Source organism: Musa acuminata, chromosome BXJ1-5 (assembly GCF_036884655.1).
Source record: "Musa acuminata AAA Group cultivar baxijiao chromosome BXJ1-5, Cavendish_Baxijiao_AAA, whole genome shotgun sequence".
NCBI classification, from domain to species: Eukaryota; Viridiplantae; Streptophyta; class Magnoliopsida; order Zingiberales; family Musaceae; genus Musa; species Musa acuminata.
The window spans coordinates 48,186,911-48,211,993 of record NC_088331.1 but is presented as its reverse complement, the minus strand read 5'-3'; the positions used below and the strand labels follow the sequence as shown (position 1 = coordinate 48,211,993).

At 41.2% G+C, this 25,083-nt stretch overlaps 3 protein-coding genes across 5 annotated transcripts; 1 reads left to right on the top strand and 2 right to left on the bottom strand.

Annotated features, from left to right (window-relative positions):
* Window positions 1-38: 38 nt before the first annotated feature.
* LOC103986076 (transcription factor bHLH30) lies at window positions 39-3,948 on the bottom strand. 2 transcript variants are annotated; one of them, XM_018826702.2, is made up of 5 exons: window positions 3,719-3,948; window positions 3,470-3,597; window positions 3,229-3,345; window positions 1,154-1,534; window positions 39-678 (listed from the first exon to the last, which is right to left on the bottom strand). In XM_018826702.2, exons 4-5 carry the CDS (start codon window positions 1,379-1,381, stop codon window positions 208-210), a joined length of 699 nt encoding a protein of 232 aa, XP_018682247.2. In that variant the 5' UTR covers window positions 1,382-1,534; window positions 3,229-3,345; window positions 3,470-3,597; window positions 3,719-3,948; the 3' UTR covers window positions 39-207. The 2 variants fall into 2 exon arrangements, with proteins under 2 accessions (XP_018682247.2, XP_009402228.2); XM_009403953.3 differs by having other exon boundaries at window positions 1,154-1,487.
* A 334-nt stretch (window positions 3,949-4,282) lies between these two features.
* Window positions 4,283-9,026, bottom strand: LOC135674851 (ERBB-3 BINDING PROTEIN 1-like). Of its 2 annotated transcripts, none has more exons than XM_065185094.1 (10): window positions 8,889-9,026; window positions 8,680-8,791; window positions 8,515-8,599; window positions 8,256-8,405; window positions 8,000-8,153; window positions 5,556-5,771; window positions 5,284-5,420; window positions 5,100-5,191; window positions 4,783-4,965; window positions 4,283-4,502 (listed from the first exon to the last, which is right to left on the bottom strand). In XM_065185094.1, exons 2-10 carry the CDS (start codon window positions 8,771-8,773, stop codon window positions 4,426-4,428), a joined length of 1,188 nt encoding a protein of 395 aa, XP_065041166.1. In that variant the 5' UTR covers window positions 8,774-8,791; window positions 8,889-9,026; the 3' UTR covers window positions 4,283-4,425. The 2 variants fall into 2 exon arrangements, with proteins under 2 accessions (XP_065041166.1, XP_065041167.1); XM_065185095.1 differs by having other exon boundaries at window positions 8,680-8,784; window positions 8,889-8,978.
* An 11,694-nt stretch (window positions 9,027-20,720) lies between these two features.
* Window positions 20,721-24,956, top strand: LOC135674848 (fatty acid desaturase DES3-like). The gene is made up of 8 exons (XM_065185089.1): window positions 20,721-21,156; window positions 21,302-21,391; window positions 21,512-21,578; window positions 23,012-23,104; window positions 23,190-23,375; window positions 23,474-23,554; window positions 24,202-24,339; window positions 24,438-24,956. Exons 1-8 carry the CDS (start codon window positions 20,777-20,779, stop codon window positions 24,627-24,629), a joined length of 1,227 nt encoding a protein of 408 aa, XP_065041161.1. The 5' UTR covers window positions 20,721-20,776; the 3' UTR covers window positions 24,630-24,956.
* The last annotated feature ends 127 nt before the right edge of the window (window positions 24,957-25,083 follow it).

Below are 25,083 nucleotides of genomic sequence, written 5' to 3'. Positions count from 1 at the left end.
ATTTGGTGTTTTCATATTAAAACTTTTTATTTCTAATAACTACCAATGTCAATCATCCAAAGAAAACCCAAAATTAAGAATACATAAAACTTACATACTTTACGTAAACAACATCTTGCGTCCAACCATTAACTAAATGGGATCGGTCAACATAACAAGAATGGCGCCATCAAAGCACACGATAATGCATGTCCTACATAGAATACCCTAATGCGATCGCATGGCTTTGCGTCTCCTGCTCACGAACACGTTGGACTGCGGCGCACCCGAAGAAGCTACCCTGCCCAACGTCTCTCTTATGGACCTGTTGAGGGAGCTCAAGCACACGCTTCTATCACCATCCTTCAAGAACAAGACGAAGACGTTCCGCGATCGTCCCCCCAAAGTCATCATGTCCGCTCTGACAGCTCGAAGCCCCAACCGGCGGAACGCATCGCTCAGTTCTTCCAACAAGTCCGGCCGATCGTCGCAGCAAACTGAAGCTTTTATGTACAGCTTATCGTCGTCGTCTCCCTCCTCCTCCTCCTCAGGGAAAGCATGCTGATGCCCTGCATTGAATTCCACGTCGACTTCATTCACTTCAGCGGGGATTGCGATGGTTCCGTCGACGTCGAGCGCCCTTCTCTTCAGATCCCTCAGATGATCCACCACCCTGCCCAGCAACGACGCCTTATCCATCTGCAGGCGGATGAGACCGGATTAGGACAAATGAGTATAGCAGACAAGAGTTTGGGGGCATTGCTGCAGCTGAAAAATGAGCCAAAAGCTTCCGAACGCTGAAGACACAACAGGACCGCTGTCCGAAGAGATAAGGAAGATGGTTGTCCATTTGTCCTGGTTTTAATTACTGATCACAACCCCACGATGTCCGTTTTATAGCGGAAAAAGGCAACCAAACAAGCTTGCATATGTTAAAAATTAAGAAAGTGACACATAGATAAGGTTGATGTACTCGACAAGCAAAAATAAACGAAGAGAACATATATTTTATCCACACAAATAAAAGAAGAAGAAGAAGAAGAAGACTGTTACCGGATGATAGTCGATGACTACCATCACTATGTCATCTTTCATCGACAAGTTTAATTTCCTGCTTTATGAATCATTTGTACCTTGCTAAAATAACATCCACACAGGTGAAGGATAAACGTACCTTGGTAGAATTGGGAATCATACGCCGTAGGGTGGAAAGATGAGCGTTAATCCTCTCCCTACGCCTCCTCTCGGCCTCGCTATGGATCCTCAAAGCCGCCGAGTCCCTGGCCTCCGACGCCGGTTTGGCCTGCCCTGGAAGCAGCCGCAGAGGGGCCATGAGAGAAGAGCAGGAGCTGTCTTCTCTGCCCTCCTCAGACCAAGAGGAAGAAGCGAAGCATTCAGCCATCGGTAAGCCCCCAGTCAACAACCATCCCCAGTTTCACCCAAGCGCATTGATGTAGCATTTGAGTACTCCACCTCCTCATTTACTTTTTCTCCTTTTTGTCCGAGAGCTGCACTGGTTCCGACTCGGAATGGGTTATTAAAAATCACCACCGGACTGCAAACCACCAGAGTCCTATTCTATGAATATCTCTATTCCCAAAAAGCAAAGAGCACACGAAGGAAGGAAGGAAGGAGGGAAAGGACATCTCCTTTGGCATTATACGACGTGAAGAAGGGATGGTGCAAACTACAGGCATGATTGGAAAGGCATCCGTCATAGCCATTGTTTTCAGACTGTACTAAGGTTCCCCCACACAACTTACTGTGTTTCTCAGACCGTCCCTTGTTCGGGACTGCAGTAAGTATCTGTTGCTCCTGTTGTCCCGTGACGAAAGAATATGTATATATATATATATATATGCGTGTGAGTTCCAACACAGTGGAAACAGAGACACAAAATTTAAAACCAGTTGTCGCAAACATAGTCGGGAGAAGGCTATGATTACAGATTCTAACTTTGTTCCATGTTAAGCACATCGGTCAGAAAAAGAAACGATCACCAATAATCCCAAAACAAGATTCTTCTCGGATTCACCGGCAACATCGTCTCCGAACAGAGATTGATCCTAGAAAAAACTCCATATGGATCGACTCCAGTGATAGTGATTGTTGTTGATTCACAGTAATTTTCTGTTTTTTTGGCCTAAAAAATTACTGTTGTAGTTGCGGGAACGTAATCTTCAGATCGTCTGACATGGTGGTGATACGATGAGGACCACCATCATCAGATTTGACAAGCTAGCCTCGAGGTTGTCCCATAGATCATAAGGTCGGTCGGTTGATGATACTTTGAGACCTCCTCCATTTATTGCGACCCACCCAAACCCGTGGTCGGCCCCCCCCCCCGCAGACCAAGGTCGGCGATTCCTGTGGCCCGACTCCACCAAACTGACCTATGATAATTGGCTCATAAATCCAACAAGTCCAACAATCACAAGATAAAGATGGACAGAGACGCAGCCACAGAGACTTTATCCATCCATCCATCTGTTTGTGGCTATTTTTCACATTTTCTTTCCATCTCCAACACACAGAAAATTCCGAAACGAACAATCTCGTGTATGTCGAGAATTAACTAACACATTCGGAGGAGAGTCAGAATAGTCGATTTCCCGAGTTCTCAAAAGCAGGACAAGAACAAGAAGACAGGCCACCGAAACAAACAAATCAAATCAAATCAATCACCTTCTTAAACACACCCATGATCTTGCTATCGGTCCAACTCACGACTGGTCTTCACATGGGCAGCTAATTGTTTTACCAATCACATCGTCTCCTATCTTATCGCTCACCACATGCCATCCATCTCTAGTCCCCAGCCACCAACCACCATAAGAATTCAATCATCATAGTATCACCTTAACTATGAATAATAATTTTTCAATCTGTTTCCCAGCTTACCTTTCTGATCTACCTTTGCTTCTCATTGGGAGCAAAGGTGCGTACCATATCGGAGCCACAATCACCTTGAATATAAGGCAGGTAGCCATGAACAGTCGGCAAAGGTATAACCTTAGAATGCTAGTACTTGGAAATTCTTTGATGGCTGACAATAACTAAGTTGACTCAAAAAGATGCGGAGAATCATACTACACAAATCAAGTAATAAACATAAACTAACAAAAAGAGACGCTAGATGTATACGCCTTGTGGTATGCCGTGAACTCGAAGAAGATGGGGCACTCGAAGAATCAATAGTTCGTGCCAGATAAGAAATTTATGCTAGCAAAGAATGAACGAGATGCTCACCTTCGACAGAGTCGAAGCGGATGATGCAGAACATCAATTCGCCATCACTGCTCCATGCCACAGGTAGTAGGACTTATCGTTGCCGGCATGCTCCTGGATCTTAATCGTTGGCACAAACTGCATACGAAACGAAGTCGAAAAGAAATGGGGGGAAATGAGGACAAATCGAAAGCTCAACAAAATCTAAACAAGCAGCAAGAACAGCAGAGCTTAAAATCAACAAAAGGAATGAGCGTTGAACCAAGATGGTTGTTGGCGTGATCTTGAGGGTCTTGGACTGCCGGCCGCGTCACCCTGTGCTTCCGGGAACTTCACGTCCCCGGTCCCCCTCCCCTTCCACTGATTACCCTATTTATCAAATCGGTACATCTACGCATTTCAAGCGGAGGAGCATCATCATCATCAGCCACGACGGCAACAGAAGCAGACAAAGGAACCCACAAGAATTCGATAGGAACACCGTCATCGATGAGGATCGAGGCCGACTTACAGATCAAGGAGCACGTCCTCGTCCTCGCCGGTAACGACTGCAACCTCCGCTAGGGCCACAATGGGGGGGCGATCCGAGATCCGGTGTCCTCGGCCTCTTGGGGCCTCCACTCAGAGATCGGGACCGGTGCTTGCCATGAGAGAGCGATCACGAATTCTTATGAACCACCAATACATGTTTGGGCGGGAACCCACGCGATGGTGAAATGGTTGGGAGCAGGGCGAGGTATGGGGATCAAGTCAAACAAAACAACGATCATGGGAAAAACCACAACCATAACAATCCGCCAATACAATTCCAACATCATCGCTGGTGGCCTCCTACTTTAAAACTGTAGTGGTATGTGTCATTGCAGACAATCCATAATAGTCCCGCCCTAGAAATAACTTCGAAACCATCATTGTTGTCTTACAAGTTAGATAAACGACCAGCAACTGAAAACTCAAAAATCATTTTTTAGTCAACATATTTTTCGAAAACATTTTTCACTCAGTTTTAAGTGCATAACTGAAGCAATAGAGAATCTGTGTCTTCATCTAGGGCGGAGCTCGTAAGATTTTTCGATACAAAATCCAAAATCATTACTCAAAATTAGAATATTTTGCATTTTCATTTCCATAAATAAACATAAAATTCATGAAAGGATGACGCTCGGGAAGCCACTAATAAATGTAATAAAGGTGCACCAAAACTTTCTAGCTTAGTCACTAAGCCGCTGTGCTATTTGATGCACTATCCTTGGGTTCAGATTCTACTGCATCATCCTGGGCGTCTCCTTTCTTGCCTGCAATAGCAAAGAAAAACAAAAGAAACAGAGATTTAAGACTATCCATTCACAGAATAAATCGCCCTAATCATATATATCAGCCAAATCACGTGTTCAAAGCATGGCCTATACACAACAAAAAAAATCATCAGAAAATTGAAATCTTTAAATCAGGTGCCAAGTCGCAAGCTTCAGATTGCTTGCCACCCACCCACGACAGCAATTCACTGAATGATTTCAAACTAGAATTTGGGAGGAAAAGACCACCGCTCAAGTTAAGAACCAAATGTCTTCGTACCTTTTTTCTTCTTTCCTCCACCTTTCTTCTTTGTCTTTGTTCCCAAGGCCATCCATGCTTTAATTTCGGCATTGTCATCAATCATTTTGGAAGGCAGCAATTGTTGAAGTGGATGAGAGGTAATCCTGTCTGACCCATTAGGCATCAACAATACTGTAAATTTAATGTGCGCAACCAGGTCTCCTGTAAAGTAAGTAAAAAGGTTAACAACTTCTTTGTCAAGTTTCACAGCATGATACAGGAAAGAACAATGAACAAATGAGGCCAACCAAACAACATACAAATGTCTTGTAGAAAAAGAGAGAAAAAAGGAGTACCAGGCTTCTCATGCAACACAGGGTACGGCTGCAAAAGGTCATGGTTCACACATTCAACAAGTCCAAGACGAGCTCGCTTCTCTTCCAAAGCCCTGTTTAGAAGAAAAAGAAGCACACAGTTCACGCCAAAGAAAGAAAAAGGAAAGACTGCTTCAACTCTGGCAAAGAATAGAAAATGACTAACCTTGCAGAAAATGGCATGATTGGAAACTTTTGGCTTATTTCGCTGAAAATGAACCTTGAAGACTTCATTTTTAGGTGGTAATTTTTATCGACGGCTCTTTTATAGATTGTAGTTTGCTTCTCATCCAACAGTTTTGGCTGCGAGTAACATAATAAATACCGCAAATCAGTATATGAGACTAAGGTTTGTGCAAATAAAGTAGCAATTTATCAAGAGGCAGGAATTTTAGTGATGATCATCGCATGAGACATCTTTCGGATAGTCATTCTCACCTTTCCTTCACCTGTACTAGTCACAACATCAATTGCATATACTTCATTTTCTTCAAATTCGAATTCATCAACACGTGTTTCAGGGTTTGTTACACTGATTATGACTTTGTTCCCATCAATTACAAACTGCTTTAACTGATGACTAAGCACTCCTTCAACAATTTTGCAGTCATAGGCAGCAGCTACCTTCTGAATAGCTTCTGTAACATCCTTGTTCTGCCACAGCAAATAAGTATGATAAGGATCTGAAACTAGCTGACAATTCACAAGGCACATAGGAGCACCTGCTTGTAATAAGCATAATAGAGTAACATAAAAAAAAAGATTCACAATTAGATATGTAGAACCCATTCCTCATCTAGCTGAAAAGTATTCAAGGTTATACAAAGAATTTAGGGGGGGAAAAAGGAAGTAACACAAATCAAAGAGTACATGTGGAGGTACATAATTATACAAATCTACACATCACAAACAATAATCAATATACTAAAAATAACATGAAAAATTCATTCATTCCAGATGCAATATATATATATATATATATATATATATATATATATATATATATATATATATATATATATATATATATATATATATATAGTCGATTATATTCTGTGAAGAAGAAAAACCCAGAAAGGCATACCAATTGTAAAACAATTGATTAAACAACATGAGGGTGAACATTGTTTGAAATCCAGGTGACTGATTTTGTATGAATTTCTTTAGCCATTACAGAAAATGATATTTTGTTTCATAACTCATAAGTTATTAAACTCAAGTGATTTCAAGGCCAGTTGAATGGCATACTCAAAACATCCATCCAAATGAAGGATAAGTTGGACATTTAGTATCGATTGTAATGTACAGATGATCATATACGTCAGAATAATACAGGAAAGTTTCAAGCTTTTACATAATCTAATCAAAACAATAAGATGATGACAACAAAGCCACAAGCCCCAACTGTTTGGAGTTGGCTACATGGATCCTTTTCCGCCATTGACATATTTAGTTAAACATCTTATTGTCTTAATCAAAACAATAACAAATTTAACTAAATATGTCAAAAAAAAATGGTTAATTAGTACACTATTGGGCACCTCTCAAATAAGCCAGTGCAGATCCACAACTGCAGTGGTGGTCAGTTGACTCCTATGACAACCACTTCAGGCTGGATTTATGTTCCGCTGTCAAACAAACTGAGTTCGAAAAAGGTTCTCCCCCCACCCATCCAAAAACAACTAGTCCTCCCTCTCCTTTGTTGGGGGTTGTCTTGAGAGACGAGGAAATAGGATGAGAGTGCAACAAGTGAAGCGCAAGAAAAGGTAAAGAGACCCTACTTTTCTCAGTTATTTTACTTCTTTGCTAAATTCCAGCGATCTTGTAATTTATTTATTTTTGAACGATCATAATCTCAGGTTTCCTAAAGGGCTAATGATCATCTCAATCTAATTTTTAAATTCCAGAAGACTGGCCTTCAAATAAACTTTTCCATGGCATCAAATCACTAAGATATACTAAAACAAATCAATTGTACCGTTTTGTACAGTATGATATTTATCGGTCCATGAACAATGACAGCTAGAATAGGTCGAGTGAAATAGAATGCTTAAGCAATATAAAGCTATCAGGATTATGATAGAGAGCATTTGGAAGATCTCAGGCACACAATCTGCAACAAAATCCAAACTGAATTTACAAAACAGCCATATTGCCAATATAACATTTAATCCACTAGCTGCACAGTCCACACAACTAATCACAACTGATCTTCTAGAAATTCGCAATGCTTGCATCTGGTATAGGCAAGGACTTCAAGGTATTCAAATGAATCTAAACAAAATAGATCTGACCCAAGGTCCATCTACAAAGATATACACTTTTTTGTTTTCTGCTTATATCGGTCGCTATTCACCAGCTCTTAAAACATATGGTCTTTAACAGGCACTTAAAAAGAACAAGAAGAACAACAGCACAGACTTCCATTCATTACCTGGTTCAAACACACTGCATGTGTGTCAATGTAGACATAAGTGATACTTTATGTTTAACGGTCGTTTCCTCTGTAAACTAAAAGAATAATAAAATAGTTTTATCGGAAAAAAAGAACCTAAAAATAAAATTTTAACCAACTTCCTCCAGGAACCACAAGAAACCAAGAACATTCTGGCAATGACATAATATAGAAAAAGAACTAATAGAAGGTTGCACTATAAAAAATCCAACATAGGCCAACCACCAATTATTGACATTAACCCTATCTAGCATCATCCCCCAAGAAATGAAACAAAGGTCACTTCGTTGGCATGTAGTTAAAAAATAATAATAATAATAACCAGAATACACTCTATTGATAAGTCGAACATTTTCAAAGCTACCAGTGACCATGAAAAACGATTTCAGCTTTATTCTGCATTTAGAAAACTCCAAAGTCCAGATACCTTTTTTCCGGGCCTCACAAGCCTTAAGGCAACTTCTGCTGCGGTATTAGCAGCAGCAATCACATCTGCGGCTCTACCAGTCACAGGCCCCTCCTGGATAACATGAGTGTGCCCCACCACTGCAATAAACCCATCGATGTGGCATCCCATGTCACTGAAAGACAGAGAACCACGGAACAGGTATAAACATGGCCACTGCCTCAAACAAGCCAATATGCAGAGAGCGAGCTAACAATCTAGACGAGCCAACACATACATTTTCACGATGTCATTCTCTTCCAGAACAGCGTCGTCGCTGGCGAGCGGTGAGAAATGACACACGGTATTATTGACAGAAATGCATGTGGGAAAAGCTACACCCCTCTCGATCTTTCTTTTTACATTCTTGTATATGTTCCCAGCTTGCCTGTTGCAACCAATGCAAACTTCAACTTGCGCACTAGTGTATAAATCAAAAGTAGAGAAAGTTGATGTTCTAAACGAAAGGAAACATAAAAACGAACAAGAAAACGTACTCCCTGATAAAAGCGTCGCCTTGCTCGCAAAGATCAACAATCTTGGCTTTGGGCTTGCACTTGGATGTCACCAACTGAAGCGCCTCTGCACGGTGCAAAAATTAAAAGTTGTTTCATGTAAAATTTCACATCGGAGGATATCATAAATAAGGTCGGAAACACTACTGTTGACGATCTCAGCGGCGCTCTTGTACTTGGTGACGACATCGGGGGAGGTGAGATCCAACTCCTTCTCCTCTCTCGCTTCATCATCCGACATCTCTCTAAACCCTACACCCTAAAAACACCAAACGAAAGAAATCACAGAAAGTAAAAGGAAAAAAGGATAGCATTAAATCAGAAGAATCATCAGAGCACCCAAAATAGATTGGTACCAGGGAGAAATCAGATGGAGAGCACAGCAATCGGTGCGCCGATTTAGGAATTAGGCCTTCGGGCAGGCGGCGTAATGGATCGGTTGTGGGCTAGGGCAATCCTTTCTACTTATATCGAGCACGAGGACGTGTAGAAAGCACGAGACACACACGTGCTCGAGGGTTTTCGGCATTGATCCTTTTTCACGTAAGCCCCTGCATTTGTTTGAATCGGTCCTCGATCCCCAGTTCTTAAGACGAATCGAATCTATACCAAAGCATCCGACCCATTTGCGATGGATGGATTGAGAATTTCAAATCTTATGCTGTAAATTTTGAACCTACTAATTAAGTTATTTGTTAAAGACTTCACCCCATCATTGTAGAGTTCTGTGATTAAATTGTGTAAATTTATAATTGATATATAAATATATATATATATATATATATATATAATAAAATTAATTAATAAGACATTTAATCACCAACCGTACAAACATCATCTTAGCTCTTCGTTGGTTCATCACGTACTCGCAGTAGCGGATCACCATGTCATCGGAGTCGAGTACGCCTCCGACTATTGCCATCAGAATCGGTACAGCGTGTTACACGATGAATGTGACATGATATGCTAATCCTATGATGCATTGCTGCCAGCCATGATTGGTTCTTTTGTCGAACGAACACATGTTGGTTCCTATTTCTTTCTCTTCGATTCGTACTCATATTTGTTTAATCTAACGAGCTTCTTCTACATGTCATGTTTTTCTGTGAGCTGTAAACCCAAGCGGGCAGGCAGGAAGGACGGAGGAGACGAACGGAGAAGAGTGAAAGGAACAACCAAATAACAGAGACTCTTTGATGACTTCTCTCACAGGTCATTTCGATCGATGTAAAACGGTACGTGTTTTATTCGCTCATATATTCTATTACCAATCTACAGAGATGAAAAAGAATTAAAAGAAACACAGCTTGGATTACCAAGGAATAGAAGAAACATTTCTCCGGCTTCAAACTGATGCAACAACATCATGTCAAACGACGTCATCTGCTTTTGCACCACGCTCATGCTTCTCTTCTCTGTTGATGTAAATCATGACGTGTATAGCCTTCTCTTTCTCTCTCTTTTTTTTTTTTCCTTAACTTTAAGGTATACATTTTAGTATAGAGATAGATTATCGTCCGAAAATAACACTAGACATCTTTATCATCTATGTATCTCGAACGAATTATAAATGATGAGCCAGAGATCGTCTAAAAGTAAACAATCACATTTAGGTTCGGATATGATATGATGTCAGGTAAGTTTATGTTCTCTCATTATTTTGAATTAATGATAGTAAAAAATTAACTTGGGAACGGAGAGCTAAGTTAGTAACTCAGAATATAAAAATATTTTCTGAAAAGAAATTAAAATTGATAAACACTAAGATAGAAAAAAACATGAATATTATTTTCTTACAAGAGATTACATAGATAGGAAAAAAAAATAAAAAGATGTTGATAGGACTAGATTTAATATTTAGTACGTTGAAAAAGTTAAACATAAAATTGGTGTAAGAATTATTGTTAATAAGGATCTTATGAATAATTTGTAGATGTAAAAAATTTTAAAGATAGAACTATAGTTCTAAAATTTACATGTTGAATTAAATGATCAAACCAAATTTTTTTTTTGACAAAGCTTAGATGATATAAAAGGAAAACGAATATAAAAGAATGCATGGGGGGTTTTTGGTTATGAGGAGAAAATTGAAGATGATTGTATGATTTTAGATTTTTTTAATTTTACATAATCTTATAATTATAAATACTTATTTTAAGAATAGGGTTGAATATTTAAAAATGAGATAAAAAGTGAGACGACTTAAAACTTAGATGAAGATAATATTAATATTATTTGAACAATGATCGTAAATAAAATTAAGTTTAACAAAAAAACATTTTGTTGAAACTAAAAATGCAAGCTTAATCTTAAAAGACAGTGGTGGTGTAAGCTCAAAAAATAATTTTTACTAAGGATCACGTTTTAAAGATTAAAAAATTAGATTTAATAATCATATATTTGTTCATAAAATTAGAGTTAATGAAGTAAAAGATGTATTAAAAATGATAAAAATAACTACAAGTGTGGGGCTGAAGGTATTCTTAAAGGATAATAAAGCAGCCCAGTTAACTAGCTTATTTAGTAAATCATGAGACTCTAAAAGATATATGATGAATGAAGAAAGAGTTTTTTAGTACCAATTTATAAAAATAAGGGTGATGTAAAAAATTATTCAAATTATAGAGGAATTAAAATCATAAGTCATATTAGTGAAAAAAATTATCGAAAATAGGATAAACCTTGAAATAAATATATCTGAAAATTAATTTGATTTTATAATTAAAAAGTCAACCATATAATTTTTTATTTATTAATATAATTAATGAAAAATATAAATAGTAAAAAATAATTGATTTGCATATGATTTTTATTGATTTAAAGAAAATTAATTTCTAGAGATTTATTATAGTGAGTTTTAGATTAAAAAATATGTATTCACTAATTATATTGATGTTACTAAAAACATATATGAGAATGAAGTCATTAGTGTTAGAACTACACAGAGTGTGCTTAGTGAGTTTCTTATTAGCATAAAATTACATCAATTAATCTATATTAAGTCCCTATCTTTTTATATTGATAATGGATGAACTTACTGAATCATTTATATAAATACCTTATAGATGTATGTTATTTATTAGTGATATTATCTTAGTTGATAAAAAATGTTGAACTGATAAGAAACAACATATACAAAAAGTTTGTATTGTTGAGATACAAAATATTGATATAGATATATAAAATTATAAGAAAAAAATAGAAAAAAAATATTTATATTCGTAAACAACTAGGTATCACTTTGATATATAATAAGACCTCTTGATGCGCATAAGAAAAGGTGAAATAGTTAATGTTACTTGTACAATTGAAAAGCAAAGAAAGACAAAAAATAAATAAAGATTTAAATATTCTAAACTTAACTAAACATATAACTTTTTATAGATCTCAATAACGATAAAAAAATTAATGTAACCGATTCATTATGATTTTATTATTATTGTTGTTGTTATTATTTAAGATGTGTATTATACAATCCCCTATATCAGTATTTACATGTAAAATTATGGGTTGAGAGATGGTTGTACTATAAATGTACAGACACGATTCTAGTGATCGAATGAAGAGTAAAGTTTTCTATACCTAATCAACTGTTTCTATGTGCGGCTTATATCACGACCAAATACAAAGGTGGTAGGTAAGCCAGTGGATAGCAACATAGAATCTATTTCTCCAACTAATCACCCGAGTATGATATGCAGATCGCCAAATGAGCCAGCTGACAAAATCTGCACGAGAAATCCCCCGTGCATCCTGCAAAAGCTTACAAAATAAGCTTTACTTTGACAGTAAAACTTCAACATGATGATGATGATGATGATGATGATGATGATGATGATGATTTACTTTGTTTTGCCGAAGGTCTACGAGAGCTTTGTATCTTCCAACCGTAGCCATGCTTCCAAGATGCCTATATACAAAAGGGTCACCAAGTCTTTATGTTTTGCTGCATAGCCTCCACCGGTTTTAGCAATTCCATTCAATAGACGAGCTAGAAATTTCCCCTCCCTTTCTGCAACCTGCTTTTGATTTCAGGAGTCACTTCCAGTAAAACAAGTTCAGGACTATAGAATAAAACAGATTTTGACACAGGACAAGCTGTATCAAGATTCAGCTCTGTATATTTTGCAACCAAGAGGATACCTGTTCATGAAGCAGAATAACAACAATAAATGAAGTATTTTGTTTACTCTTCTTCTCCATCGATTCCACCATTCGTCTTGCTTTGATTCTATTCTCTGTTTCCTTTTCATGTAAAACTCTATTCACTCCCATCTTTACAAACTGAACCCAATACTCTACTAAAACAAAACAATACAAAGAAAAAAAAGGAAGATAATACCTGCCACCAGGTGATTTTGGAAGTTGTAAAGATCTAACGAGCGGTGAGGGACCAACATCGGTAGACCACACAGGAAGTCCCGCACGGGACTTCTGATCCATCATCGAGAATTATCTTTTCAGGTTCAACATCCTTTACAATCTCAAAGGGGAGAGATGATATTGGAATCCAAACTCAAGATCCTTTTGTTGGGCTGATGGCCCATATTTAGCCCATGTGGGCTTTATCAGCCCACAGCTCACACCCCCTCTTAACCTAACCCTAATTAAGATTAGGGGGTGTGGTGGCTGCGTTTTAGAGGCAGATTAAAGCTATAAAAAGGCAGCAACGAGGCAGATCTTTGTAGCGACGAAATTTCAAAAAGAAGAAGGAGAACAAGGCAGAAGAGGAAGAGAAAGAAAGGGAAGAAGACAAGGACAACGCAGAGAGACTGTTCACAATCATCTAGCAGTGTTCTCATCTCAGGTTAGATCAAATCTACAGTAGGCTCTTGCTGTGATTACTTGGGAGGTTTTAGATATTGTGGGCAGTAACGTGATCCTTGTATCCCAGTTATTCTCTTGTGGTTGTTGCTTCGGTTTTGGGCAAGAGATTGAGATTTGTATATTCATTATTCTCATAGTGGATTATCTCTAGTTTGCCCCGTGGTTTTTACCCTTCACATTGAAGGGGTTTTCCACGTATATCTTGGTGTTCTGTTTGATTGTGTTTCCATTTTATTCCGCTGCGTATTTTGGTCTTCTAGTATTTGTTCCTATACAAAGGTTATTCCTGTTTATATCCCCATCAACTGGTATCAGAGCGGGGTTTTGGTGATTTAATTTTTGTATTTGAACATGGAGGCCAGTAATATTTCTCGCATGATTAGTTTGAATGGAAATAATTGGATGATATGGAAACCAAGAATGGAAGATCTCTTGTATTGCAAAGATTTGTATGGACCTTTGCAAGGGGATAGTGCAAAACCTACAACTATGATAGATGATGAGTGGAAGAGGTTAGATCGAAAAACAATTGGATTTATTAGACAGTGGCTTGATGATAGTGTATTTCACCATGTTTCTACTGAAATTTCTGTATATTCTCTTTGGAAAAAATTGGAAAGTCTCTATGAAAGAAAAACAGCTGGCAACAAAGCTTTTTTGATCAGAAAACTTGTGAACCTAAAATATAGAGAGGGTGCTTCTATTGCTGAGCATTTAAATGAAATGCAGAGTATTACTAACCAGTTATCCTCTATGAGAATGTCTCTTGATGATGAGTTGCATGCATTGTTACTTCTCAGTTCATTACCAGAAAGTTGGGAGACACTGGTGTTTTCCCTTAGTAATTCTGCGCCAGATGGTATTGTCACTATGAGTCAAGTAACAAGCAGTTTGTTGAATGAGGAGTTGAGAAGAAAGAGTTCGGCAACATCTCAGAATGATTCACAGGCACTTATCTCAGAGAACAGAGGAAGGTCAAAGTCTAGAAGCAGTTCACGTATGGGTAGGAGCAAGTCAAGATCAAGAAAAGATATTGTTTGCTATAACTGTGGTGAGAAAGGACATTACAAGAACCAATGTAAGCAACCTAAGAAGAACAAGAAAAATGGAAAAGAAGTGGAGTCTACAGAGTCAAAGGATAATACTACAGCTACAGTGCAGGGTGGTGATTATTTGATTTTGTCTCCTTCTGATGATATTTTTTCTTGTGTGTGTCAGGATCTTGAGTGGGTGATTGACACAGGTGCTTCTTATCATGCTACACCACGGAGGGAGTTTTTTGCTACATACAGGTCTGGAAACTTTGGTGTTGTCAAGATGGGCAACTATGGCACAGCAGACATCATTGGCATGGGTGATATCAATTTAAAGACCAACCTTGGCTGTAAGTTGGTACTTAAGGATGTGAGGCATGTGGTTGACTTGAGGCTAAATTTAATTTCAGTTGGAAGACTAGATGATGAAGAGTATGAAAGCAGATTTCACAGAGGGCAATGGAAGCTCAGTAAGGGTTCTCTTGTTATAGCTAATGGAAAGAAATGTCATACTTTGTACAGGTTGCAGGCTAAAGCTTATGGTGAGCAGTTAAATGCTACAGAGAAAGACTTCAGTATGGAGTTGTGGCATAGGCGATTGGGACACATGAGCGAGAAGGGGCTGCAAGCTCTTTCCAAGAGAGATGTATTACCAGATCTCAGAGGTATACATCTGAACCCTTGTATTGATTGTTTGGCTGGTAAACAACATAGAGTTTCATTTGCTAGTGCTGCTTTGTCTAGAAAAATGCATGCCTTAGACCGTGTTTATACAGATGTATGTGGTCCTTTGAGGACAAAAACTCCTGGTGGATCTGTTGATGTTCTTGGTATAAGTGGTGCACTTTATTTTGTCACTTTTATAGATGATTTTTCCAGGAAAGTTTGGGCTTATGCTTTGAAGACCAAAGATCAGGTTATTAATGTCTTCAAAGAGTTTCATGCCAGGGTTGAAAGGGAGACAAAAAGGAAATTGAAATGCATAAGATCAGATAATGGTGGTGAGTATATGGGATTGTTTAATGACTATTGCAGGTCGCATGGGATCCAACATGAGATGACAGTTCCTAGTACACCTCAGCATAATGCAATTGCAGAGAGGATGAACCGCACCATCATGGAAAAGATCAGATGTATGCTTTCACAGGCCAAGCTACCCAAAAGGTTTTGGGATGAGGCTTTGAGGACTGCAGTTGATGTGATCAACTTATCACCATGTACAGCCCTAGATGGTGATGTTGCAGAGCATGTATGGTCAGGGAAAGATGTTTCCTACAGGCATTTGAGAGTGTTTGGTTGTCGTGCATTTGCACATGTTCCAGATAATGAGAGGTCCAAGCTAGATGGTAAGTCTAAATAATGTATTTTTCTTGGTTACTCACATGATCAGTTTGGTTACAGGCTTTGGGATCCAGAAAAGCAGAAGGTGTTCAAGAGTAGAGATGTGGTCTTCTTTGAGGATCAAACCTTTGAGGATTTGAAGAAGAAGGCACCAGCCAAGACTTCTGTAGAAGGATTAGCAGATTGTGACCCAGTTATTCCTCCAGTATATCAGGGTGATGGGGGAGATGTGCAGGAAAATAGTGTAGAGCCTGATATTGATTTACCTGCAGGACATGTTGAGCAAGAAGAAGTAGGAGAGCAAGTTCCCGCAGAACCTCAATTGAGAAGATCTTCTAGACAACGTCAACCTTCCAGAAGATACTCTACAGATGAGTATGTGATGCTTACTGATGCAGGTGAACCAGAGAGTTACCAGGAAGCAGTTGAGAGTGAGCAGAAAGAGAAGTGGTTAGTTGCTATGCAGGAAGAGATGGATGCTCTTCAGAAGAACCACACTTATGATTTGGTGCTGCTACCAAATGGAATGAAGGCCTTGAAGAACAAGTGGGTTTTTAGGTTGAAGACTCAAGAATATTGTTCTCAACCAAAGTACAAAGCTAGATTGGTTGTGAAAGGCTTTGGTCAAAAGAAAGGTATTGACTTTGAAGAGATATTTTCTCCTGTTGTTAAAATGTCTTCTATTCGTGTTGCTCTTGGTATTGCTGCTAGCCAGGACTTGGAGGTTGAGCAGTTAGATGTGAAGACAGCTTTCCTTCATGGTGATTTGGAGGAGGAAATTTATATGGAGCAACCAGAAGGCTTCAAAGTCAAAGGTAAAGATAATTTTGTCTGCAAGTTGAAGAAGAGCTTGTATGGGCTAAAGCAAGCTCCAAGACAGTGGTACAGAAAGTTTGATTCATTTATGACAGAAAATGGATACAAAAGAACGGCTTCAGATCATTGTGTGTATATCAAATGGTTTGGTGAGAATTTTATTATTCTCTTACTTTATGTTGATGACATACTTATTCTTGGAAAAGATATGTCTAAAATTGACAGGTTGAAGAAGGAACTGAGTGAGTCTTTTGCAATGAAGGACATGGGGCCAGCAAAGCAAATACTAGGCATGCAGATTTCTCGTGACAGGAAAAACAAGAAGATTTGGTTGTCACAGGAGAAATACATCGAGAAGGTATTGGAAAGATTTAGTATGAGTAATGCTAAGCCAGTTGGTTCTCCTCTTGCAGGTCACTTCAAGTTGTGCTCAGAACAGAGTCCGTCAAGTGATGAGGAGAAGGAGAAAATGCAAAAGGTTCCTTATGCTTCAGCAGTTGGAAGTTTAATGTATGCAATGGTATGTACGAGGCCGGACATCGCATATGCAGTGGGTGTTACTAGCAGATTTCTTGCAAATCCAGGCAAAGAGCACTGGGCAGTAGTGAAGTGGATTTTTAGATATCTCAGAGGGAGCTCTAAGGTTTGTTTAAGCTTTGGAGGTGGACCACCTGCGTTAACAGGTTACACAGATGCAGATATGGCAAGAGATATAGATACGAGGAAGTCTACTTCAGGTTATGTACTTACTTTTGCAGGGGGAGCTGTGTCATGGCAATCCAGGTTACAAAGGTGTATTGCTCTCTCCACCACAGAAGCAGAATATATTGCTGCTACAGAGGTATGCAAAGAAATGTTATGGATGAAAGAATTCTTACAAGAATTGGGGCTGAAACAGGAAAATTATGTGGTGCATTGTGACAGCCAGAGTGCCATCCATTTGTGTAAGAACCCAATGTTTCATTCCAAGTCAAAGCATATAGATGTCAGATACCATTGGATTCGAAATGTATTTGAAGAGAAGCAGTTGCAGCTTCAGAAAATTCATACAGATGACAACGGAGCAGACATGTTGACGAAGACCTTAACAAAAGAAAGACAGGAGATATGCCGACAGTTGGTCGGTATAGCTTCACATTGAGGAGTCATGGGACAGCCTCCCTTATGGGCTGAAGGGGGAGGTTGTTGGGCTGATGGCCCATATTCAGCCCATGTGGGCTTTATCAACCCACAGCTCACACCCCCTCTTAACCTAACCCTAATTAAGATTAGGGGGTGTGGTGGCTGCGTTTTAGAGGCAGATTAAAGCTATAAAAAGGCAGCAACGAGGCAGATCTTTGTAGCGACGAAATTCCAAAGAGAAGAAGGAGAACAAGGCAGAAGAGGAAGAGAAAGAAAGGGAAGAAGACAAGGACAACGCAGAGAGACTGTTCACAATCATCTAGCAGTGTTCTCATCTCAGGTTAGATCAAATCTACAGTAGGCTCTTGCTGTGATTACTTGGGAGGTTTTAGATATTGTGAGCAGTAACGTGATCCTTGTATCCCAGTTATTCTCTTGTGGTTGTTGCTTGGGTTTTGGGCAAGAGATTGAGATTTGTATATTCATTATTCTCATAGTGGATTATCTCTAGTTTGCCCCGTGATTTTTACCCTTCACATTGAAGGGGTTTTCCACGTATATCTTGGTGTTCTGTTTGATTGTGTTTCCATTTTATTCCGCTGCGTATTTTGGTCTTCTAGTATTTGTTCCTATACAAAGGTTATTCCTGTTTATATCCCCATCACCTTTAAGCTAGATCACTCGTAATTAGTCAACAGTATGAGAATAAGCATCACTTGTGTGTCTGAACCCTCATATTTATACGATGTTTTTACAAAAGTGAAAGATCCATGCAGCTCTAAACAAAACCATAATACGATGGGAGGACTTTAGGAGCCACAACCGTTGGAAAGTACATAATCGAGTTAATCATTCGACGAGAAACATTAAGATACAGAAGATAACATTCAAGTGAACCTCATATTCATTCGGGGAGATGCAGACGAGGTCGTAGAGGCGGGTGTCGATGCCCTTCATCAGCCGGCACCCGGCCCATCCCGTCCCAAGCACCACCACCCGCGGCTTCTGGGCCCCGGGCGCCGGAGAAGGTGGAGAGGAGTCGAATCGAGGGAGAGCAGCGGGAGAATCGAGGGAGGGAACGAAGCCAGGCCATTCCTCGCGAGAGAGAGAGAGAGAGAGAGAGAGAGAGAGAGTCGGAGAAATCTAACGGCCAAATGGTCCGAAGAAGGATTGCGGTTGGGGAAGCGAGGGCGGTGGTGTGACAGGTGGCGGGAACACTTGGCCTTCAAATCGAGGAGAGGAACTCTCACCATTGGATGATGGATGGACGATCAACATGCAACATGGTTTCACCGAACCTGCGGGGCCGATAGAGGTCGGGTGACCGCCGCTCTCGACGGTTCTCCGAATTTTATTGTTTTTTAATGGTGACCGAAAGACATATATATATATATATATATATATATATATATATATATATATTATATGAAAATTAATATGTGTTTATTATAGAGATTTAAAGCCAATCTTGATTGTGTAAATTAATATTTGGAATATTTTGTAGGAGTCTGCGTCCTCCGGAATCGCTAACTTAGGTGGATTCAGATCTCGCTCGCGACCGATGACACATCTTGCATCCTGCGGCATGCACTTTAGAATCTTGTACGGCGGCCGATCCTACATGCTCCCCGGCACTAACGAGCAGACCACCTCATCGGCAAGCCGAGACTAGGATTAGGACTTCCTCCTCAGCCCCACCCGCCGACGAAACCACATGGTGATCAGGAGGAGGTAGCATAGCAGCACCTTGATGTCTCTCTCCACCATAATTGAAGGAAAGGAGGAGTTCTTTATATCTTTTTCCCCTTGCTTTTACCAGTGGATCACGGACTCGCCACGAGCAGGTCTCCCCCACGCACCTCCCTCCCTCCCTCCCTGCGCAAACAAAGCTCGAGAATATAGGATGAGACAAGGTACAAAATGTCTGTCGATCGAGCCAACGAGCTTGCTTGTGCAGCGCGCACATCCCGCTCCCAACCTTGGTGTCCTGTCATGCCAAATCCACATCGCCTCCACTCGTTGGTCACTTTCCAAGATTGCGTGATCCAAGAAACTCAACTGCTTTCCCAGTAGCGGTCGATAGAACATGAGTGAGAGCGCCTGTTGTCGCCCACTCGACTATAATTGTTCTAGTCGTGCGGTACACCTCACAAAGAGTAAGCTTTCCTACACCTTTTTACGTGCTCAAATTATATACGGGGAAAAATAAAAAAGTTAATGATCGTGCAACCGTCGGTAAAAGCACAAGTAGACGGACCGGATAGACGACGAAGCACGAGAACAGGAGGATCCTGCCACCCTTGTCTCGCTGTGGACATAAAGCTCGAGAGGATCAGATCTATTTACGTGCCCAAATCACGCATGGAATGGGCTTTACTTTGGATTCTCTGCCAATGGTCGTCCATCATGATGGTTCTTGTGTGGTACCGGGGATACAATTTTATAGATCTACTTCAGAATCCAGATCTGCATCTTTCGTCCAAGTCCGGTGGGGTCATTCATTACTATTCCAACGCCTGCTTCTGCTGGGTCACATGACACTCCTCGATTACTGCACTGCACTGCACTTCATACGCAATATCTCCATTTAATTACTCGGTGCCTCTTAACTTGAATAGACGCCTCGAGCGGGCAGCGAGAAGGCTTGTCACGCGGTTTTCATCTCACGACGCACCAGTGAATGGACCCCACCTTGAGCAGTTGCGGGACAGGTGGAGGCCCACCTGGCCACCGCTACGGTGACGATGGGTCAGTTGGGTGCAATCGGAAATACCGAGCTTGGCTTGACCAATACCAAATCTATCAATATATATATATATATACATCTATCTAAGAGAGAGAAGCTACGCACATGCCCGTCGTCGTGAGCCGAGGCTTGAGTGAAGTCGGGCACGAATATTGTTAACCATGTATATAATTAGGAATCAAATATTGAGATATTTAGGAATTTATCACATGTGATTCTTGTGAGGAGTGATCGGCCAAAAGCAAAGTCCGCACTGAAGCTGCTTCCAACGGAGAGAGAGAGAGAGAGAGAGAGCGCGTCAATAAATACGCAGGCAAATCACCCCCTTCCTCCCCACGCCGCAGACCAGCAACAAACCATGAGGCTGTTGTATTCATTTCCTCGTCCCAGGATCTCCCTCCGCTACATCTGGCCCTGGTCTTGGGCTGTGGCTGCTCCCAAGAAGATGGTAGCCATGGCGAAGAAAGAAGCAGAACTGGTGAACGGCGGGGAGCCGCAAGAGAAGTTCGAGTCCGCGAACCGCCCGCCGTTCAAGATCGGCGAGGTCCGGGCGGCCATACCGAGCCATTGCTGGGTGAAGGACTCATGGCGGTCCATGAGTTACGTCCTTCGCGACGTCGTCGTCATCGCCGCGCTTGCGCTCGCCGCCGGCCATCTTAACAGTTGGATCTTCTGGCATGTCTATTGGCTCGCCCAAGGCACCATGTTTTGGGCCATTTTTGTCCTAGGACATGACTGGTACTCCATCATCCCACTGTCTTCTACGCTCGCATTGCTGTAGCTTAGACTTTAGAAAGATGTAATGATGTTTTTCGCTGTGAGCTGATCAACGAATGTGCGATAGAGTTCAGAGCAGAGGAACTAACAGGACTTGTGTTGGCAGTGGGCACGGGAGCTTCTCCGACAGTGTGCGGCTGAACAATGTGGTGGGGCACTTGCTTCACTCCGCCATTCTGGTGCCATACCATGGATGGTGAGTCTTGCTTCCACCTCATCTCCAGCTCCCTAACCAGGAGCCCATGGTGGGAGTTCGCAGATATGTATACACATTATTATTATTATTGCTATTCTCATCCGTTGGGGTTTGGAGCAGGAGGATTAGCCACAGAACTCATCACCAGAACCATGGGAACGTTGACAAGGATGAATCATGGCACCCGGTCAGTAATAATTATCTCTTTCTTTGCTTCTAAACATTGCAAATGCAAACGTCTTGCTGGTTTATCCTTTCTAGTTCTTGTACAAGTTGGTTCAGAATATTTCGGTCGTATGGCATTCGATTCTGAGTCCTTCCTAGTATATGTACAGCTTGAAAGTTGTTCAGCTCGGTGAGCCTATTTAGGAAAACGTGGTTATGCACATCCTATGTAGAGTTGATAATCGGAATCGAAAACTGGGATCTCCAGTTCAGTTCAATTTAGAACAAGATTAGAAGTTCCTTGAGAGGAGGTAGCTCTGGTTGCCGGAGGACAACTCCCAACATTCTGTAGCCAACTAGTAGTGGACGAGTTCCAGGCTGTTAGTTTCAGGAACGCTGAGCCCACTACCAAGTTTTGATTAGCGTGTCAGTGAAGATGGTCGGACTCCATTTCATGTCTAAGGCCGACGGTCGACCACAAGATTGTTGGAAATCCAGCAATGGAATTATTTTTTTGCTGGAATGGGGCCTGACACCTACAGCACTAAGAGAGGGGTTGGATTCTGCCTCGAGAAGAAGAAAAAGGCACCCGTGGCTCGACCTGTCTCGGTCTTTTTTCTTTGATCGAGTCTCTTTTTCGAGCAACTTGCAAATAGCCCACACTAAAGCTGTTCTCCGCTCCTTCCTGTGCACTGCTCTCTCTCTCTCTCTCTCTCTCTCCTCTGCACCGTCTCAACTTTTCTGCTGGATATGACCTTGAGACATGGGAACTTGTGACAATTATGCCACAGTATGTAAATATGACCGATCATCCATCGCTCTTCCTATGGGAGCGTGCGAACTTGGCGCTGCTCTCACATGTTTCTTCAGTCCACAGTGCTAATTATATATTGTTCAGTCACTAGTCGACAGGAGATACAGTAATATCTCCCAGGACTCCTTGACTGTGAATATTCTTTGATTAAAATGAATAAAAAAATACCCCGGGAATTATTACATTTTCTCGATGAACAACCCAATCCATCATCAAGGATTCATGTTCAAGGGACTTGATGGATTCATGTTTAAGGGGCAGGGTGATGCAGATCGTAGAGTTGTCCAATCCATGCTCCTGTCACTGACAACGAGCCCCACAGGTGTGGATGGCGTTGTCATTGATTGAAGGTGAATGATTGATATTTGTGGCAGACTATTGTCAGAGATGCGTGATCTTTGGATCACAGCATATCCTGACATTTATGGCATGTTAAACCCGATAGGATCCATGATAGCTCTCCAGAGTTTGATGCTCGAGTCTGGCTATGGAGTTTGCAAGAATTCACCTGCAATACTTGAGATTCTCGCTCCACTCTTTTTGCCCTCCCAAGTAATCTTTCTCATCATAGATTGGGGCCTTCGATGAAATTATTAGTCGATCTGCTTTGCCAAATGGAATTGACTTGTGCTTTGTTTCAGTTAACCGAGAAGACATACAGGGGAATGGCTTCGTCCAGCCGAACGTTGCGTTTCAGGTTACCTTTCCCCTTGTTTGCCTTCCCTGCCTACCTGGTGAGTCCACCGAGTCTAACCCGAGATGACAGGCCTTGCCAATTCTTTGAACTTAAATCTCTTCTTCGTTGCTGTGATCCGACAGTGGTGGAGAAGCCCCGGGAAGGAAGGCTCTCACTTCCTGCCCAACAGCAAACTGTTTCATCCGGAGGAGAAACAAGATGTGATGGTATCAACCATCTGCTGGTCAGCCATGGTGGCATCGCTTCTCATTTTGTCCTGGGTGTATGGCCCTGTTGCGGTGCTCAAATTCTACGGCGTACCACACTTGGTGAGTCATAGTATATCCATGCGACGTTGACGATTAACTTACAAAAGCATGGCCTGCGATTGCATCTGATGCAGTAATCTCCAACTTCCTTGGATCAGGTCTTCATCATGTGGTTAGATCTGGTTACTTACCTGCACCACCATGGCCACCGCGAAAGGCTCCCCTGGTACCGTGGCAAGGTAAGACGATGCTTCCCTCCCTCATCATAAAACTCAAGGACAGTCCAGTTGGTTCTTTCATCTTTTTTGTGAGCTGCTCTATAGGTTATATGCACACGACAACATCTTATAATGGTGATGGGCCGGCCAGTTATCAATATAGGTTGTTGCATACAGACATACATGTATATGTAGTGAATTCAGCATCTTATGATGGTGGTGGGGCACTCATCAATTGATTGACAAATCAAGTTATGATGTGGAATCAATCCTCTACAGAAGTGCCGAGCAAGTCAACCAAATTCAAAGCAACGAGTAACGTCCCAGGTTAAAAGCAACTAGCTAGCTAGTACCACCACACCAGGGCCCATTACCCAACACACACAAGTAGAGAGAGAGAGAGAGAGGGGCATTCCTCGTCAAAGCAACTGTTCTTGTTGAAGGTTGAGGCTCGAACATCAAAATCTGACGCGAACAAGGCCGGCTTCCCACATGCATGCCGGCTTTCCAAGACAGTTAATTCAGGCAGGGTTGTGAATCCTCCGAATTGACCCTCGCGGAGACAATTTAGTCATGGTGTTATGTTGCTCGGCAATCGACTTAAGTAGAGACTTACTTGTCCTTTAGCTCGCATCATCACCTTTCACCTTCTTCCTTCCATCTCGTAGGAATGGAACTATCTGCGAGGAGGGCTGACGACAGTGGACAGAGACTACGGGTGGATAAACAGCATCCACCATGACATCGGAACTCATGTCGTACACCACCTCTTCCCCCAGATACCACACTACAACCTAGTAGAAGCAGTAAGCATACAGTCACGCTCCTAATCCATTTCCCTCTCTCCTCGATCCATGACGATGTAATCTGTGCACTAACATGTTCTTCCACTCTTCTGTTCCAGACAAAGGCTGCTAAGCCTGTACTCGGCAAGTATTACCGAGAACCAGAGAAATCTGGGCCTCTTCCACTCCACCTCTTTGGCGTTCTGCTCAGGAGTCTAAGAGTCGATCACTTTGTCAGCGACGAGGGAGATGTTGTCTACTACCAGACCGACCATCAGCTGTACGCTGGCTGGCAGCAAAAATCCCATTGAAGCAAGCCAGCCTCCGATGTCGCTCTACACACAAGGAAGATTGTTCGTGTCTTGATGGCTTACACAGTAAAACTAGAGTAGTCGATTACTGTAATGGGCTTGGGCGATCCGGAGAGAGAGAGAGAGAGAGAGAGAGCAACGATGGTGGTGAACTCGATTAATTTTCTCTTCTTTACTTGAAAGAAAAAGAAGCTGTGGCGCGAATATATTATCTAGTCTCATCAACTGCTGAACAATGGTGCTGCAACAACAGCATCTTCATTTTGTCTTGAAAACTATTATCTTTGGAATAAACAGTCGATTCCCTTCGGTGTCTGGTTCCTTTCATTCTTCTTCAACTGTTTTGAAGGAAAGAGTTGCCGAAGAAGAAGATCACTGCCCTACTGGCAATATACTGACTGCTAAATGTATGACTTCATAATACTTTGGTTCAGAGAAGAGGTCGAGTTCTTCC